The sequence below is a fragment of the Chiloscyllium plagiosum genome, chromosome 1, assembly GCF_004010195.1.
Source record: "Chiloscyllium plagiosum isolate BGI_BamShark_2017 chromosome 1, ASM401019v2, whole genome shotgun sequence".
Lineage (NCBI taxonomy): Eukaryota > Metazoa > Chordata > Chondrichthyes > Orectolobiformes > Hemiscylliidae > Chiloscyllium > Chiloscyllium plagiosum.
The window spans coordinates 134,138,018-134,156,521 of record NC_057710.1 but is presented as its reverse complement, the minus strand read 5'-3'; the positions used below and the strand labels follow the sequence as shown (position 1 = coordinate 134,156,521).

The 18,504-nt window shown below is 40.4% G+C and overlaps 1 protein-coding gene across 5 annotated transcripts in view; it reads left to right on the top strand.

Annotated features, from left to right (window-relative positions):
• alpk1 (alpha-kinase 1) overlaps window positions 1-18,504 on the top strand; it is a 148,489-nt gene that overhangs the window by 94,904 nt on the left and 35,081 nt on the right. For all 5 annotated transcript variants that reach the window (XR_006312768.1, XM_043697589.1, XM_043697569.1 and 2 more), the window contains exons 4-5: window positions 11,391-11,589; window positions 14,911-14,970. Coding sequence is in view for 4 of the 5 variants with exons in the window: in XM_043697589.1 (XP_043553524.1) it covers window positions 11,391-11,589; window positions 14,911-14,970 (259 nt within the window). In the remaining variant the exon portion in view is untranslated. The remainder of the gene's footprint in view (window positions 1-11,390; window positions 11,590-14,910; window positions 14,971-18,504) is intronic.

Sequence of the window (18,504 nt, the reverse complement as noted above, 5' to 3'; positions counted from 1 at the left end):
TCTGTTTCCGCGCTGTGCATCTGTAGGCCTCTGTGACAAGCATCCTCCAACGTTTACAGAGCTTTCTGTACAAGCATGTGGTGATCAGCAGCACATCATTGGCAAATTACAGCATAATAAAGACAATTCCAATTAGTAAGCATTTAAAAAAGTATTAAAAATACTTCCCAGCTCAGGCAGCAGCTGTGGAGAGAGGAAGAGAGTCAATGTTCAAGACTGGTGATCTTTCATTGGAACTGAAGAAGACTAGAAATGTAAGACATTGTAAGACAATAGAAGGAAGACAAAGATGAGAACAAAAGGGAAGGTCAGAGGTTGAATGTGGGCGGGTGAAATGACCTGATGAAAGAATTGATGATGATAAAGCCAAAGAGAATGGTAAAGGCCATTGTAAAAGATACAAAGGGCAGAATTTTCCCAGTGTCTGAATGACACAGGCAATGGCAAGAAAGTTTAAAACTTATGATGAGAAAGAAAAACAAATAAGATTCTGAACATCAAGAAAGGACAGCCTGAGTTTCCCTTTAAGGCTCCATGAAACATCCTGAAATTTCATACTTAAGTCAAAATTTGGGAAAATTTTGTCAGATAAGGCCTAAATGGCTACCTAACAGCCACCTGAATGTGACTGCTCATTAGTTGACTCCTAAATCCAACTAATCTAGGAGTTGGTTGGTCACTAATTCCTAGATTAGTCTCAGGTGCACATTCTGGTGAGCACACCACTGACATTTCCAGGCAGCTACAGCAAGACGATGGCAGAGTAGGGTTCTTAAGCTAGAGCTCAACTGTTCCATCCATTTCTTTTCTTTTTCCTCTTTTCGTGATTTTTTTTCTCTTTTTCATCCTTTTCTTCTCCCTACATACCTCCATTCCTCAGATGGCATCAGTGGTGCAGAGTTGAGCCAGTGCAAACTTGAGGGATTCCCGGCCTTGAGGAAGCCCAGCGTGGACTCCATGCTTTAGGACTTTAGGAGTGTAATGCTGAATGTTTACCCTTACTGCTTTGTTGTTCTAATTTATACCTAAGATGTTGTGCAGGTATCTAGCTTTATAAGGATTGTAATGCTGATCTTTTAACTGTATTTCTTCATTTTTCTACCTAATACTGAAGATTTTCAACCTAGGCATTTTTGTATCTAAGATAGTGCCGGAAATAGCGACTTTGTACATTTTTTGCTATACTCATGTATCCCTGTACTTGAGTACATGTAACAATAAACCTAATTCTAATTCTAATTCTCACATGGGGTTAAGTTGTTGGCAAAGCCCACTGCCCTAACTGCAACACCGAGCTTGTTATGGAAAATAAGGTGAAGTAGTGCAAATACGAACAAATTGCTTCAGTAACCGCCTTGACACATTCACGGGTTGAGGGTTCAAAGATCCCACACAGATTCCCAGTAGACCCATGGAAGCAGTCAGTTGCATCACAATTAAGGTACAGGTGGTTTGCTGGCCTGGAGAGAGCACTGAGAGGTTTCTTTAAATTTTCTTGTGGGGCATGAGTGTCCCAGGCTGGCCAGCAGTTATTGTCCCCCCACTGCTAGTTGTCCTTGAGGAGGTGGTGATGAGTTACCTTCTTGAACTGTTGCTGTCCATGTCGAGTTGTGGGATTCTCACATGTGGTTTTGGTGGAGGCTAGCTAAGGTGGAGACATGGAGAAAACCCCAGTGAACTGCAGCCACTAGATAACCAAGCAGGCTGACTTTTAAATCAGGAATTGTGTTTCCTAGTTTCTCATCAATACCTGGGAAAAAAACAACTTACACATAAATGAGGTGTGCTGAGGTAATAATGAGAGATCATGCAAATCGGTGCCTTGTCATTTACAAACAAGATCCTGATTTATTCTATTCACTCATGGGATGTAGGCAGCACTGGCTGGGCCAACATTTATTGTCCATCCCTAGTGAAGCTAGTGAAAAAACAAACACAGAATGATGGAAGCAACAGCATGATGAAAGATTTTTGAACTCAGTAGAGTTCAGAAGATTGTACAGCAGGTGTTCCCAAACATTTTCCCATTGTGATCCCAATTTAAGGCAAAAAAATGTCAAGTTCAGTGAAAAGATCTAGAGAGGATAAGAAACAATTGTGAGGGGTTGATAGTGGGAGAGTATTGGAGAGGGGTGAAGTGATTAGTCAAGCAAGATTGAGACCTGGTTAATTCCAGTTATTGGGCCTTCTTCAACTCCATCCTCAATACGCTGGGTAAAAAAAAAACACTTGGCTGACATAGGAGTTTGCAAGAGCAGAAACTTGCCTGTTCTTCTTACAACACCATTATTATAATACAGCTAAGCATTTTGTTTGCATATCCAACCCAGATTGATGGTATAAAGTAAAACATAAAAACCAAACTACTGACATATTTTTCCAGGATATTCTACAGCTTACAAACCATTACATGTTCATGTTGTGTCAACAACATCCTCATGAGAAAAGGATCTAGGATCATATCATCATAGACAGGTTATAGCTCAGAAAGAGACCATTCTGGGCCAGCTTTCTGCAAGATACATTTCGCAATTGCCCATTCCCCCATCCTTTTCCTGTAACTCTACAAGTGTTTCCCTTCAATTCTTATCCATTTCACTTTTAGAGCCATAACTGAATCTTCTGCCACCATACTTGCAGGCAGTGCACTCCAGATCCTAAAACACGCTGCCTAAAAGAAATCTCTTGCCACTTTTGGTTCTTTAGCTAATCATCTTAGTGAGTGACCTATTGTTCTTGACTCTTTCACACATAGGAACAGTTTCTCCTCATTTGTGATATCTACACCCTTCATGATTTGGAACACATCTATCAAATCTGTCAAACTTTTTTTTCTCCAGGAAATATAATCCTAGTTTCTCCAATCTATCCACCTAATCCTTGGAACCATTTTCAGAAAATTTTTTTCCACACTCAAAAGTTTTCATGTTTTTTCCATAGTGTGGTGCTCAGAATTGATCATAGCACTCCATTTGAAACCAAACTTTTTTTTTAAATAGATACATTACTTTTGTACTCCATGTCTCAATTTATAAAGCCAGAGACTGTTATATCTTCTTAATTACTTTCTCAACTTGGCCTGCTGTCCTCAGTGACTTGTGTGCATATACCACCAGATGTCTCGGTTCATGTGTCCTATTTAGAATTGTGCTATTTAATTCATATTGCCTTCTCTAGTTCTTCCTACCAAAAAATATCACATCATTTGCTGGCATGATATTTCAGCTGCCCATTCCATAATTCACCTTCATGAATTCTATCACTAATCACTTTTGCTGCTCGTCATCCGCAAATTTGAAGTCTGATGCATGATTGTATATCAAGAAAAGCAGTGATTTGACTTCCAATCTTATTGTTATCCCATTGTTTGCCCTCCCCCACTACTCAGTAGTTCCTGTCACTCAGCCACCCTCACATCCAAGCTGCCACTGTTGCTTTCCTTCCATTGCCTTCAACTTTGGCATTTTATCAAATGCATTTTGAAGTCTATGTACACGACCTGCAATAATATCATTAACCGTTTCTCTATTACCTCATCAAAAATTCAAAATAGTTGGCATGTTTTTCCTTTCACAAATCAATGCTTTTTTTAAAAATTAATCCATATTTTCCGAAGTAACTGTGAATTTTGACCCAGATTATCATTTCCAATAGCTTTCCCACCCAACGGTTACATTGATTAGCCTCTAGCTGATTGGATTAAACTAACTCCCTATGTTGAACTAGAGTATACATCTCAATTCTCAGTCCTCTAGCATCACACTGGCGTCCAAGGAAGATTATTGCCAGTATAGTTGCAATTTCTCCTTGGATGTTTGACCTATTTGACTTACTTTATTTCCCAAAACCATTATTCCACCCTTGATGGCCACACCATCGAACCACCTAGATCTTGTACTCTGGACTTGCTTTCCCAATTATTTTCCATGACCATATCTCTCATACCTTCTTTACTACCATTCATAAACTGTATTTTTGATCAAGCTTTTTGTCACACATCTTAATACTGTATTTTATTCATTTTATTATTACAACTCTGCAATATACCTTGACATGTTTCCTACGTTAAAGGCAAAGACAAGTTGTTATTGTACAGAAATAATAATATTACTATAACTTTGTGATAGAATCTGTGGTTTCAAATATTTTCTTTTTAAGTCAAGGCCATAACAGTCAGGAAAGCTAAAGCCTGGATTTTTGCCACAATGGAGATCTTCTCCCATCTTTTATAAATGGCAACAGAACGCAGACATTAAGACTTTTGTAGCCCTGGTATTTGAAGCCTGATGTATGAGGAGCAGACCCGGTGTGAGCAGATAAGACCATAAGACATAGGAGCAAAAATTAGACCATCCAGACCATTGAGTCTGCTCCACCATTCAATCGTGCCTGTTAAGTTTCTCAACACCATTCTCCCGCTATCTCCCCATAACCCTTGATCCCCTTGATACTCAAGAACCTATCTATCTCAGTCTTAAATATATTCAATACCAGGCCTCCACAGCCTTCTGTGGCAATGTATTTCATAGATTCTCCACTCTCTGGCTGAAGAAGTTTATTCTTATCTCTGTTCTAAAAGGTTTTCCTTTATTCTAAGGTTGTGTCCTTGGGTCCTATTCTCTCCTATCAATGGAAACATCTTCTCAATGTCTACAATGTCCAGGCCATTCAGTATTCTCTATGTTTCAATTAAATCCCCCCTCATCTTTCTAAACTCTACCGAGTATAAACCCAATATCCTCAAAAGTTCCTCTTATGTTAAACTTTTCATTCCTGGTACCATTCTCGTGAACATCCTCTAAACTCGCTTGAGGGCCAATACATCCTTCCTGAGATATCGGGCCCAAACTGCACACAATACTCCAAATGGAGCCTCAGAAGTACATCCTTGCTTTTATATTCGAGTCCTCTCAAAATAAATGCCAATATTGCATTTGCCTTCCTAACTACTGACTCAACCTGTAAGTTTACCTTGAGAGAAATCTGGACTAGAACTCCCAAGTTTCTGTGCACTTCAGACTTCTGAATTTTCTCCCCATTTAGAAAATAGTCCATGCCTCTATTCTTCCTATCAAAGTGCATGACCTCACACTTTCCCACATTGTACTCCATCTGCCACTATTTTGCCCACTCTCCTAACCTGTCCAAATCATTCTGCAGCCTTCCCATCTCCTCAATGCTACCTGTCCCTCTACCTATCTCTGCATCATCTGCAAACCTTGCCAGAATGCCCTCAGCTCCTTTATCTAGATCATTAATGTATAAAGTGAACAGTTGTGGTCCTAACTCTGAGCCTTGCGGAACACCACTTGTCACCAGCTGCCATCTTGAGAAGGGCCCTTTTATCTCCACTCTCTGCTTTCTGTCAGACAGCCAAGCTTCTATTCATGCTAACGCCTTGCTTCTAACCATGGGCCCTTATTTATTCAGTAGTCTCATGTGTGGCACCTTGTCAAAGGCCTTCTTGAAGTCGAGGTAGATAACATCCATTGGCACTTCTTGGTCTAACCTGCTCATTACTTAGATTCATAGAGTCATAGAGATGTAACATGGAAACAGACCCTTCTGTCCAACTCGTCCATGCCGACCAGATATCCCAACCCAATCTAGTCGCACCTGCCAGGACCTGGCGCATATCCCTCCAAACCCTTCCTATTCATATACCCATCCAGATGCCTTTTAATTGTACTAGCCTCCACCACTTCCTCTGACAGCTCATTTCATAGACATACCATCCTCTGTGTGAAAATGTTGCCCCTTTTAATTGTACTAGCCTCCACCACTTCCTCTGACAGCTCATTTCATACACGTACCATCCTCTGTGTGAAAATGTTGCCCTTAGATCTCTTTTATATTTTTCCTCTCTCACCCTAAACCTATGCCCTCTAATTCTGGACTCCCCCACCCCAGGGAAAAGACTTTGTCTATTTAACCTATCCATGCCCCTCATGATTTTGTAAACCTCTGTAAGGTCACCCCTCAGCCTCCGATGCTCCAGGGAAAACAGCCCTAGCCTATTCAACCTCTCCCTATAGCTCAAATCCTCTAACCTGACAACATCCTTGTAAATCTTTTCGGAACCCTTTCAAGTTTCACAACATCCTTCCAGAATTGCACGCAATATTCCAACAGTGGCCTAACCAATGTCCTGTACAGCTGCAACATGACCTCCCAACTCCTGTCCTCAATAATCTGACCAATAAAGGACTCAAAGAATTCTAGCAGATTTGTTAAGCATGGCCTCCCCTTGATCAAACCATGCTGACTTTGCCCTTTTTTACCATATACTTCAGAAATCTCTTCCTTCACAATGGATTCCAGTATCTGACCCATGACCAAAGTTAGACTAATCGATCTGTAAGTTTTCATCTTTTGCCTTACTCCCTTCTTAAACAGAAGTGTCACGTTAGCAGTTTTCCAGTTCTCTGGGACCCTCCCTGATTCTAGTGATTCCTGAAAGATCACCATTCATACCTCTTCAGCTATCTCCCTTAGAACTTTGGGTTATAGTCCATCTGGTCCAAGTGATTTATCCACCATCAGGCCATTCAGTTTTTCTGGCACCTTCTCCTTGGTGATAGCCACCAAATTCAGCTCTGTCCCCTCACTCTCTTGAATTTTTGGGATATTACTTGTGTCTTCCGCCATGAAGACTGATGCGAAATAATTATTTAGTTCCTCAGCCATTTCTTTGTTCCCCATTACTATCCCTCCAGCATCATTTTCCTGCGGCCTATTGTCCACTTTTGCCTCTCTTTTGTCCTTTATATATCTAAAGCAACTCTTATAGTCTTCACTTATACTACTGACTTGTTTACCCTCATATTTAATCTGCTCTCTCCTATTTATTTTTTTGTTGCCCTCTGTTGGTATTTGTAAGCTTCCCAATTCTCTGGTTTCCCACTGCCCTTCATCACATTGTATGAGGGGCAGTGGGAAACCTTTTGCTTTTATGTTATCTCTGACTTCCCTAGTCAGCCATGGTTGCCTCATCCTCCCTGTACCATGCTTCTTTTTCCCCAGGATGAATCACTGTTGTGTCTCTCGAATTGCTCCCAGAAACTCCTGCCATTGCTGTCCCACTGTCTTTCCTGCTAGGCTCCTCTCCCAACCAATTCTACCCAGCTCCACCATAGGCTGCTCCAAAAAGCCATCTCATAGACATTCCACAAATGCCTTTTCTTGCAATCCACTACCAACCTGATTTTCCCAGTCCACCTGTATATTGAAATTCCCCTTGATCACTGTAACTTTGCCTTTCCTACACATCTTTTCTGTCTCTTGGTGTATCTTGTGCCCCACCTCCTGACTGGAGGCCTGTAAATAACTCCAACTATGGTTTTTTTTAACCTTTGCAGTTCCTCAAATCTACCCACACAGATTACACATCTGACTCTTTCTTACTATTGATTTAATTTCTTTTCTTATCAATAAGGCAACCCCACCTCCTCTGCCCATTGCCTATCTTTTTGATAGGATGTATATCCTTGAATATTCAGCTCCCAATCCTAATCCCCTTGCAGCCACGACTCTGTGACATCCATCACATCATACTTGCCAATGTCGATCACGCCACAAGGCCATTTACCTTATTCCTTATAAAGTGTGCATTCAGATATAAAACAACTTCAGTCCTGTACTAACTGTCCCTCTTTTCATTGTGGTTTGTTTGTGCAGTGTGCTTGAAGTTTGATTGCCCACCCTTTCCATACATTCTGTCCTATTTGAGTTTGTGCTAGAGATTTTAATAACATCTCCTGAGTTCTGCACTTTTACCTCCTCCTTTATTTTGGGTTTTTTTTTTATTTCCCATACAACGGAACCCCTCCCATTAGTTTAAAGCCCTGTCTACAGCCCTAGTTATGCGATTTGCTAGGACTCTGGTCCCAGCATGGTTCAGATGAAGACTGTCCCATTGAAACAGGTCCCTTCTTCCCCAGTACAAATGCCAATGCCCCATGAATTCAAACCCATTTCTCCCACACCAATCTTTAAGCTACACATTTACCTGCTTAATCTTATTGACCCTGTGCCAATTAGTTCATGGCTCAGGTAGTAATCCAGAGATTGTTACCCTTTGGTTCTACTTTTTAATGTAGTTCTCAGCTGTTCATATTCCCTTAGCAGAACCTCTGCCCTAGTTTTATCAATGTTGTTAGTACCTATGTGGATGACAACTACTGCATCTTTATCCTCCCACTCCAAGTTCATCAGTGGCCCAGATGAGATATCCCAAACCCTTGAATCACGAAGACAACACAACCTTCGGTACTCTCAATCCTGGTCACAGAGAGCACTGTCTATGCCTCCAACTATCCTATCCACAGTTACAACAACATTTCCCTTCTCTTCCCCCACTTGAATGGCTCCCTGCACCACACTGCTGCAGTCAGTCGGCTCATCCTCCCTGCAGTCCCCATTCCCGTCCACACAGGGAGCAAAACTCTTGAACCTGTTGGACAAGGACAGGAGCTGAGGCCCCTGCAACTCTACCTCCTGAATCCCTCTACCTGCCTCACTCACACCCACGCCAACCCCCACCCACACCCACACCCACACCCTCCTCTCCCTGACCACTCGCCTAATTTGTGTTAGTTAGTCTAAGATGTGTGACTGGAGGAGAAAGTGAGGTCTGCAGATGCTGGAGATCAAAGTTGAAACTTTATTGCTGGAACAGCACAGCAGGTCAGGCAGCATCCAGGGAACAGGAGATTCGACGTTTCGGGCACAGGCCCTTCTTCAGGAATGTGTGACTGTCTCCTGAAACACAGGGTCCAGGTAACTCTCCCCCTCCCTGATGTGTCACAATATTTGAAGCTCAGACTCCAGTTCATCGACTCTGAGGCGGAGTTCTTCCAGCAACTGCAGACATAGTCACTGAGAACCACAATGGGGTCCACTAGCTCCCACATCATGCAAAAATAACACAGCACCTAACCTTTTAAAAATTTTTTACCTCTTTTTGTATCTCTGCTTATACAAGTTGTAACCAATAAATTAACAAGAATCAGTTTAACACAGATTCAAATTTAGCAGATCCCTTATTAGCCAATCAACTCACAGCCTGTGATGTCAATTTTTAGATTCCCCTCAGAATCACTTCCCTTCCCAGACTACTCTCTGCTTACTCCTGCTCAGCTCCTCTCCCGAAGTGAAGGCCCAAAATCTGAGGTACGTTTTTATATCACTTCCCTTCCCAGACTGCTCTCTGCTCCTCTCCCGAAGTGAAGGCACCAAATACTTGAGGGAAGTTTTTATATCACTTCCCTTCCAGACTGCTCTCCACTTGCCCCTGCTCTGCCCTGGTCCTGACCCTTGTGCATTTCTTTGGATAGCCAGGGAATGATCTTGGAGATGTAAGATACCTCTTTAGATCATCTGAGATGTGTTATCTCTCCCAGCACTGTTGGGGGAGGTACGGTGACCTTAAGTTTGAGTGAAAGCTACAAGTGGTTATAGGATGTAGGTTTATGAATTTAAATGCTTGTTGTTAGAAGCTATTGTGTGCTTTAAATAAATGCTTTTGCTATTAGAATTTATTTATCTAAATAATTAAAAATGTAGTAAATGAGCTTTTATGAATGAGCTTTTTTTATGATATGGTGAAGTCTGCATCAACATTTAGAAGTTCATCTTATAGAACTTTATTTTATTTAGTTTCTGCTTGATGTCTTCCCACTAGTAGATACAAAGTGAAACAAAAACAGAGAGTGTGGGAGAAACTCAGCAGATTTGGCAGCATCTGTGGAGCGAGAAAGAGAGTTCACATTTCAAGTCAAAAGACTTTTCTTTGATAGAGCAAGTGTTCTATCAGAAAAAGTTCAGAGCTTTGATAGTTTTGTGGCTATTAGCTGAGTAGAGCCTTGAGATTTGTTTTTGTTGCATTTGATGTACTTTCTAATGTGCAGACTGCAATTTTCCTGGTATTTGTGTTTAACTTATGTTGATTTTTTTTTGTTTAATTATTAATGTAAAAGTTAGAAAAATTGTAAGCTTGCCTATTGGTTTTCTCACTGGGATTGTTCAGTAAATTTGGTTATTTTTGCTTGTTGTTCCCTCCCCATGAATGTAAAATATAAAAGTTATGCAGAGCAAAGCACTTGATTAACTCACAGACATTAAATGTAAAGGGTTCTCCTATTTTTATTTTAAATGTTGTTTTCTCCAATACATTTTTGCACTGAAACACTTCTGAAATCAGCAAAAACCCAGGGTTACCAGTGGCTTAGATTTTTCAGTGGATTGTGTGGTCATTTTGACAAGGTAAGCTGGACAATCAAAACTTGATTGCGAAATAGCAGAACACGTTCACTCTTTACATGTCTAATGTTTTAAGAAATAGCTATTGTAATTGTCAATGCCTGAAATGCAAACATCATAGGGCGGCCTTGCTCCTGTCCTGCCACCTCTCTGTCCCTCTATGCCCTTGTTGTGTTTAGCTGAAGGTAGCCATCTTGAGTGTAATTAAAATTTTTGAACTGATTGTCACACATACCGAGGCTCAGGGAAAAGCTTTGCCTTGAAGCAATATAGGCAAATCACATAGTTAAGTAGCATAGATAGTAAATAATAGGTAAACAGTGGCAAAAACAAAAGCATAGGTATAGGGAAATGTTAAAAATTTGAGTCCATTCAATATTCTAACAGTAGGGTAGAAACTGTTGTAAAACCGGCTGGTGCGTGTGTTCAGGCTTCTGTATCTCAACATGTTTTGGTTAAGCTGGTTCCGTTTTGGATATTGCCAGCACTGCTGATTATTGAGCAATCCATTATTCTTCTGGGAATTGTCAGAATAGCAATTCACTGTCCAGGTATTCCAAACAGTACTGAAAGCAGGACTAAAGTGCACTCTGATTGTTAACATTGATCTATGTCGTCTTTACTCACTGAGCATAATTTTGACTTTGGTGGTGACTTAATATGATCCTGTCATCCATCTCTGTGTAACTGAAAATCAAGGTGAATATTGAGGAGTGACTTTTCCAATAAAGCTGAGGCTACTATATCACTCAACATCAAAATTATCACCAACAAAACCTTTAATATTCTGTCTCTATAGCTAACTTCCAGTCAGTGATACAGCATTTTATTCTGTTAGGTGGGAGGGACACTGAATGGCATTCCATTAAGTATTATACCACATTCTTTTCCATTTAAGATGTATAGTGCCATCAATCTTTTCTAACACTGGGACAAAAGCTTTTGTGCCTTAATAGCTTTTTGTCAATGCTTTTTGCTAGCATATTAATGAGAGGAAATTATCCCACCTTACAGATAAATTTGTAATTAAACAAGAAGCACCAAGCTAATGATTGGACTATTTATTTTAGATTTCTATTTATCTGCCTTGTAGGGTTTTTTTAAATTTAAAGTGTATTTTCTCTCCACAGGTTTTTCTGAAAGCCTCAACCTCTGTTGGTGACTATGCTTCAGCAGCTGCCACAGTATTTTTGATTGACAGGTTTCTATACTGGGTCGATGCATCCAGCAAACTTCTGCAGATTGCCAAAAGCCTGCACAGGCGTTGTCATGAAATACCAATCGCACCACAGGTGGTTGTTCGCCAGGCCCGAGTCTCTGTAAATTCAGGTGACATAACTCCTGTTGATCTTTCTCTGTTTCCGTGGCAAAACTCCAATTAACAAGCACTTGACTAATCAAGAGGATATTTTGTTCCATTTGAGATGGGGAGGGGAGAACGGGGGAGAGAATGTCATTTTGCTAAGCGTAGTGCCATCTTTTCAAACCCACTGCTGACCCTTTGAACGCACACAAAGGCTCAGAAGGAAAGGGATTTCAAGCCAAAAGAGTAGAATGAGTGTGGAAAATACTAATTGGTTGCTTTGTTCCCTCATAAATGTACCCTAGCAATTTAAAACGAGAGATGTCTGAATTGCTATACTTCTGATCAAGAATTTAACAAAACAGATTAGTATTGTCAGTTTTTCCCTATCTCTTTCAGCATATTCATTTTATTTCAGCAAGGCCAATTGACAATACAAACAATGCAGCTGCTAACTGATTGCAGTAACCCAATATGTTTTATCACACTCAGTAGTTACCTGGATTGCAGAAAGTGCTCACAGTTTTGTTGTCCCCATACACTATTAAATTGCAAAGTGTACGGTATCATTACTGAATACAGCTCTTTTTTTTATTTTCGATTGCCTTTGTTAAATCTAAAGCCAGGTAAATGGCTATTTAAATGCCACAATGAAAATTCAGTGTTCAGGGCGAATTCAACATGTATTATACTAACTGGGAAAAATGGAAAAGGAAATAAAGGGAGTAAAGATCATTAAATTACTGCAAAGAAAATTGAAACAGGAATGGATAATATCAAACAGAACGCACAATGAATCATTCAAAACTATGTTGTTCTCATTTGTCAAGCCAATAAGTTTGGAGTTGTTGTTTCTGTTCATCCTACTGGTAAAGTGAAGTCCCATTGTGTGATCTTATTGTTTGAATGTGGTCATAATTCAGATAAAATTTATTTCCCACTATTTTAACAGGTGTAGTTATTCATTTTTTGTTCAGTAAAAATAATGATCCTCATTGAATGACACGTGAACTTTGTTCAGCGTCTGTACAGTCATATTATACATAATGATTTCACTTTATAGTTATTTTATTTTCCACCTTTGCTTGTGACTTGGAGTCTTCCCTGTTCATGTATAATTTTAAAAATGGTTTATGTAGCACCTTTCATGACCAAACGGTATTCTAAATACTCTGCAGAAAGTGAACTGGAACAAAGAGCTGTGAATGTTGAAGATCTGAAACAAAAACAGAAATTTCTGGAAAACCTCAGCTGGTCTGGCAGCACCTGTGAAGAGAAAGCAGAGTTAACATTTCTAGTCCAATGACCCTTCTTCCAAAGAGTCTAAGTTTCTTTAGCAATTTCTGTTTTTGCTACAGCAAATGAAGTTCTTTTGAAATGTAGTCATCATTGTAATGTTGAAAACACTGCAGTCAATTTGTGCACAGCAATATTTGCTCGCACACAGTAAAGTGCAATGTGTCGATTGAGGGATAGATATTAGCCAGAGGTGGGAAGAATTGTGATTTTTTTTTTCTCTCTATGAAATAGTGCTGTGGGCACTTTCATTTCCATTCGCAAGGTTCGGCACATTCCTAGTTTGGCATCTCATTCAAAAGAGACCAGCCCTTTTAGTGCAGCATTCCCATCAATACTAGATGGTAGATTTTAACCCACCCTGACTTGGTTGGAATATGGTGAGATGCTAAAACTTTAAATCTTTCAAACCTGATATCAACCCACCTCCAACATGCTCGAGTCTAGGTTTAATAGAGAGGGTTTAGAGACAGAACAGCTAAGCTGCTGTAACTAAATATTGTAACTAAAGTGGAAGTCTTTGGTTTAATATACTTAGCAAATTTAACCCTGTTGGCTGGGCTTCCTGGGAAATCCAGCAGCTGAATGGAGGGCCAAAGGGAAATTAGCTGATTCCTGTTCCTTCCCCCCCCACTCTGAACCTCCAATCAATATTTGGGGTTTGGAGCCTTTGTGTAAAGATTGCGAAAGTCAACCTTCTCTGTGATTCAGGGATTGGAGTCTCCCGATGCTCCCACTTGCAGTGTCAGGGAATTTCTGTTGCAATCTGCTCTGGATTGCATCCTGTCGATGATGCAGCAGTTACATGGCTGTGCAGCAGCCTGGAAGGTACAGCAAAAGCGTTATTCAGTGATCGTTACTGCATATCTGAGACCATGCAAAAAAGAAAATTAAAGGGACTCAGTACTGAAAACACTGGCAGTGCACAGCATGTGAATTGTAAAGAGAATATTTCTCACTGTCTTGTCAATCACACATACCTATGGATGGGGGACCTATCAAAGTGAAACTCCTCAGCATGCAGAGAAATCCAGGCTTCCACTCTGCCGGATATATAGGTCAGCCCAGTCAACAGTCAGCGCAAATTGTCTCTCTAGACAGTGTATTCCATTAAAAAGACATCTATATTTTAGAGATTAACTCTTTGACATTGAAGAAAGAGAAGTCACAGAGACCTCCAGGTAGCTTGGTACAGGACAACACTGGTAAAAGGCTTGGAGATATTTTTGTAAGCACATTCTCTCAGCCAGGCAACGTTATATTTCAGGATCAAAGAAAGCAGAGAAAATTATTTAAGTTCTCTACTTTGGGATGTTTTGCTATGTCAAGATGCTACAAACAAAGTATTACTTATTAATCATTAAAAAATATATCTTGATACAATGCCTTTTACAGCTTCACATTTCAAGGTATTTTCTAGTCAGTGAATTACAATCACCATCGCAATGTAGAAAGTACAACAGTCAAAGAAAGTTCCCACAAACAGCAATGAGCCAAGTGACAAATAATCCATTTTTAATCTGAATTTATTCAAGGTGAGCGATGAGTATTGGCCAGATATTGGGAGAATTTGCATTTTCTTTTCAATGAAGCATTATGAAATATTTTATGTCCAAATGAGAAGGGAGACCAAGGCACATTTTTATCATTTCATCCAAAACACAATACCTCTAACCATGCAGTATCTTATGACTCCATGCTACAGTTTTAGTTAGGTTATACGCTCAGGTTTTAGGAATGCGACTTCAGTGCACAGTTTCAGCTATGCCAGGAGCCTGTAATAAGTCTCATTGTCTCCTGAATAAAAAGAAGAACTGCAAATGCAGGAAACAAAAACAGAAAGTGCTGGAGAAGTCAGCAGTCTGGCATTGTCTCTGGAGAGGAAACAGAGTTAATGTTTTGAGTTCAGTGACTCTTCTTCAGACTGTTTGTCAAACCTGTATAGAGTATAATGTTCCTTTTCTCACCACAGTCACTGCAAACTATCATCTAAAGAAATATTGCATTATTAATTCTTCCTGAATCAAGTAACATTCTTTTAATGTTGACAGGCAAACTTTTGAAAGCTGAATACATCCTGAGCAGTCTCATAAATAACAGTGGGGCAACAGGTTAGTGATTACTTCAGTAAAAATCACTCTCTCTCTTATATGTGTGTTTTGTATCAATATATGATGAATGGTGTTTCTACTTAATTTCTGTCCTTGCAATCGTTCTTGGATAACTTCAGCTCGCTGTCTCAATAAGCGTATCATCTTTCTGCTGGCTCGAACAAAAGGAATCACTGTTGATTGATTAATGGGAAATAAATCACAGCACAAGCAATAAACATAGGGGAATATAAATTTTATTATGTTGTGATCATTAATGCCTCTATGAAAATAATGACATATTTAAGTAAAATAAGAAAACACATTGAAACCCAATCCATCACATCTATTCCTCTGTGCAGCAGTAAATTCTAGACTATGATTGCATAGTTCCCAGGATTGCTTCATCCAAACATCCCATTATTTAGATTTAGATTAGATTAGATTACTTTACAGTGTGGAAACAGGCCCTTCGGCCCAACAAGTCCACACCAACCCGCCGAAGCGCAAACCACCCATACCCCTACATTTACCCCTTACCTAACACTACGGACAATTTAGCATGGCCAATTCACCTGATCTGCACATCTTTGGACTGTGGGAGGAAACCAGAGCACCCAGAGGAAACCCACGCAGACATGGGGAGAATGTGCAAACTCCACACAGTCAGCCGCCTGAGGCGGGAATTGAACCTGGGTCTCTGGCGCTGTGAGGCAGCAATGCTAACCACTATGCCACCGTGCCGCCCACGGTATTCTCCACCCCATTTGATTTCCAGCATTGAAGACCTCAACTCAAAAAGTTGCTTAGTTGTAGATTTGTTTAACTGTCATTACTTATGCACTGTTGGGAGTTTATTTTCATTTTGATGCTTGTGATAGATAATGGCTGTGATTTATTTACAAAACACAGGTGTAGACCATTTGGCCCTTCAGCCCTGTTCTGCCATTCAATAACATTTTGTCTGACCAGTGGTCATCTGAATTCCACAGTCACATTTATTCCTGAAAATATTTGATTCTACTTCCGAGAAGAATCAATCTAACTCCACCTTAAAAATAGTCATCTCCACCACTTTCTAAGGCAGAGAGTTCCACAGTCAGACAATCCTCTGAGAGAATTAAAATCCCCTTCTCTCTATTCTCAAAGGAAAACCCCAAATTTTAAAACTGTTGCTTTGTTCTGGACTCACCCACAAGAAGAAACATCCTTTTCATGTCCAAATCGAGAAATCTTTTTATATTTTTATGAGAAATTAGCATAGTATAATGTAATCAAAAACCTTGTGAAAACCATTCAGGATCCTACATATTTCAATCAATTCATCCTTCACTCTTCTAAGCTCTGATGGATTTAAGCCCAGCCTGTCCAATCTTTCCTCATCAAACAATCCATTCATTCCAGGAATCAAATGTAGTAAACCTCCTTTGAACCATCTCCAATGCATTTACGTTCTTTGTTCACTAAAAAGACCAAAACTGCGCACAGTGATGGAGGTGTTGGCTCACCGATGTCCTGTATATCAGTGGGGGGCAATTTTTTTTTCTATTCAACAAATGAGTGCAAATTCCACATCTTCTCCAACACTTCAATCTCTCACTTTCTTTGTGCATTGCAATGCTGGCGTGGCATCCAAAGTGATGATACTAAATGCATCTAAAACCATGGAATTACAGAATGGTAAAGCACAGAAGAAGGCCATTAAGTCCAAGTTGCATATGCAAAGTCTCTGGTAGAGTTATTCATTTAATCCCACTCCCCTTCATTTTCCTTAAACCTTGCAAAATTTCCTCTTGACATACTTACTTCATTCTCTTTTGAATGGTTCTAGTGAAGTTGCTACCACTGCTTTCCAGATCAGAACAACCCATTTTGTAACGGAAGGGTTCCCTGCATTCCTAGTACCATTCTTGTAAAGCCCACCTGCACCCTCGCCAAGCCTAGATATCCATTCTGAGGTATTGTGCCCAGAATGGAAAAGAGTGCTCCAGCTAATTTGTCAATAATACAACTGCTTTGCCTTTTAAACTTATGTCTCTATAAATGAAGTCAGACACTACTTTCCTTCAAGCAATCCAGGCTGACATTTATTTATTAGTTCATGTCAAAAATCATATGCCAGTTAAAAATATTCACTGGCAGACAATTAATTTTAGAGAGTTAAATATTATTCTGACAAAGTGAATTGGAATAGAAATTATTGGCAGAGCAGTCATGAAACAAGGAGGCCTTTAACATGGCCATTTCTGATCATGCGGCAGTGTACATGGAAGTTAAGGCCGGTGGCGATGGGACAGGCTTCATGGCACTGGCTCATGGATCCTTTTCTCCTGAAAGATAGCCAGTTCATTGAGTATTTTTCATGGAAATTTAAAATTTTCTGGGTCACTAATTCGGATACGGCCAGGAATCTGTCGGTGCTTTGGGAGACTGCCAAGGGGTTTGACTATTTCTTACTCGCCGACCTGGAAGCAGCAGAAGTGAGAGCAGCAGTGTATCCTCGAGGCGCGGCTGAGACTCCGAGACAGTGGATTACTGACCTCGGCCACTCTGAATGCTGCATTCATCCAGACAGCAAAGAGGGAGATTTCCTTTGCAAAACAGAGGTTGTTCGAGTATGGTGATAAACCAGGTAAGTATTTGGCGTGCTTGGCCAGAAAGAAGAGTACCTCCCGATCTATCACATCCATTAGACTGTGTGCTGGTACTATCACCTGTGATCCCAAAAAGATTAATGCAGCATTCAGGAAGTTCTACTCTGGATTGTACTGGTCAGAGGGCTGTGAAGACAGATTGGCGAAGATGGAGTCTTTTTTTTAAGACCGTGGCCCTACCAGGCGTAACTTCAGAACAGGCATCTCTTTTGAATGCCCCTCTGAAAATCTAAGAGATACAGGAGGCGGTGAGGCAGCTCCAGGGTCGTAAGGCGCCTGGTCCAGATGGATTTCAGAGCAAACTTTATAAGGAGTTTATAGACAAGCTGCCCATGTCAATGTTGGAAAAGTACAATTATTCGTATTGTCAGGACTGCCTCCCATCCTTTCTGCGAGAAGCAAATATTTCTCTTGTTCTCAAGAGAAGGAAAGCTCCAGAGGATTGCACTTTGTATAGGCCTATATCGTTATTAAATGTGGATTTTAAAATATTGCTGAATGCTGGCATTGAGGTTGGAGAAGGTCTTGCCCTTCTTTGTAAAGGAAGACCAGGTAGAGTTCCCAGATCCTCTAATAATATTAGAAGAGTGCTAAATATGGTTCAGATGTGCCAGTAAGGTTTGATTCTGGGCTTGGTCGTCTCCTTGGATGCAGAGAAAGCATTTGACCGGGCGGAGTAGCCATACCTCCTTTATGAGATTAAAAACAATGACTGCAGATGCTGGAAACCAGATTCTGGATTAGTGGTGCTGGAAGAGCACAGCAGTTCAGGGAGCATCCAATGAGCAGCGAAATCGATGTTTCGGGCAAAAGCCCTTCATCAGGAATAAAGGCAGTGAGCCTGAAGCGTGGAAAGATAAGCTAGAGGAGGGTGGGGGTGGGGAGAAAGTAGCATAGAGTA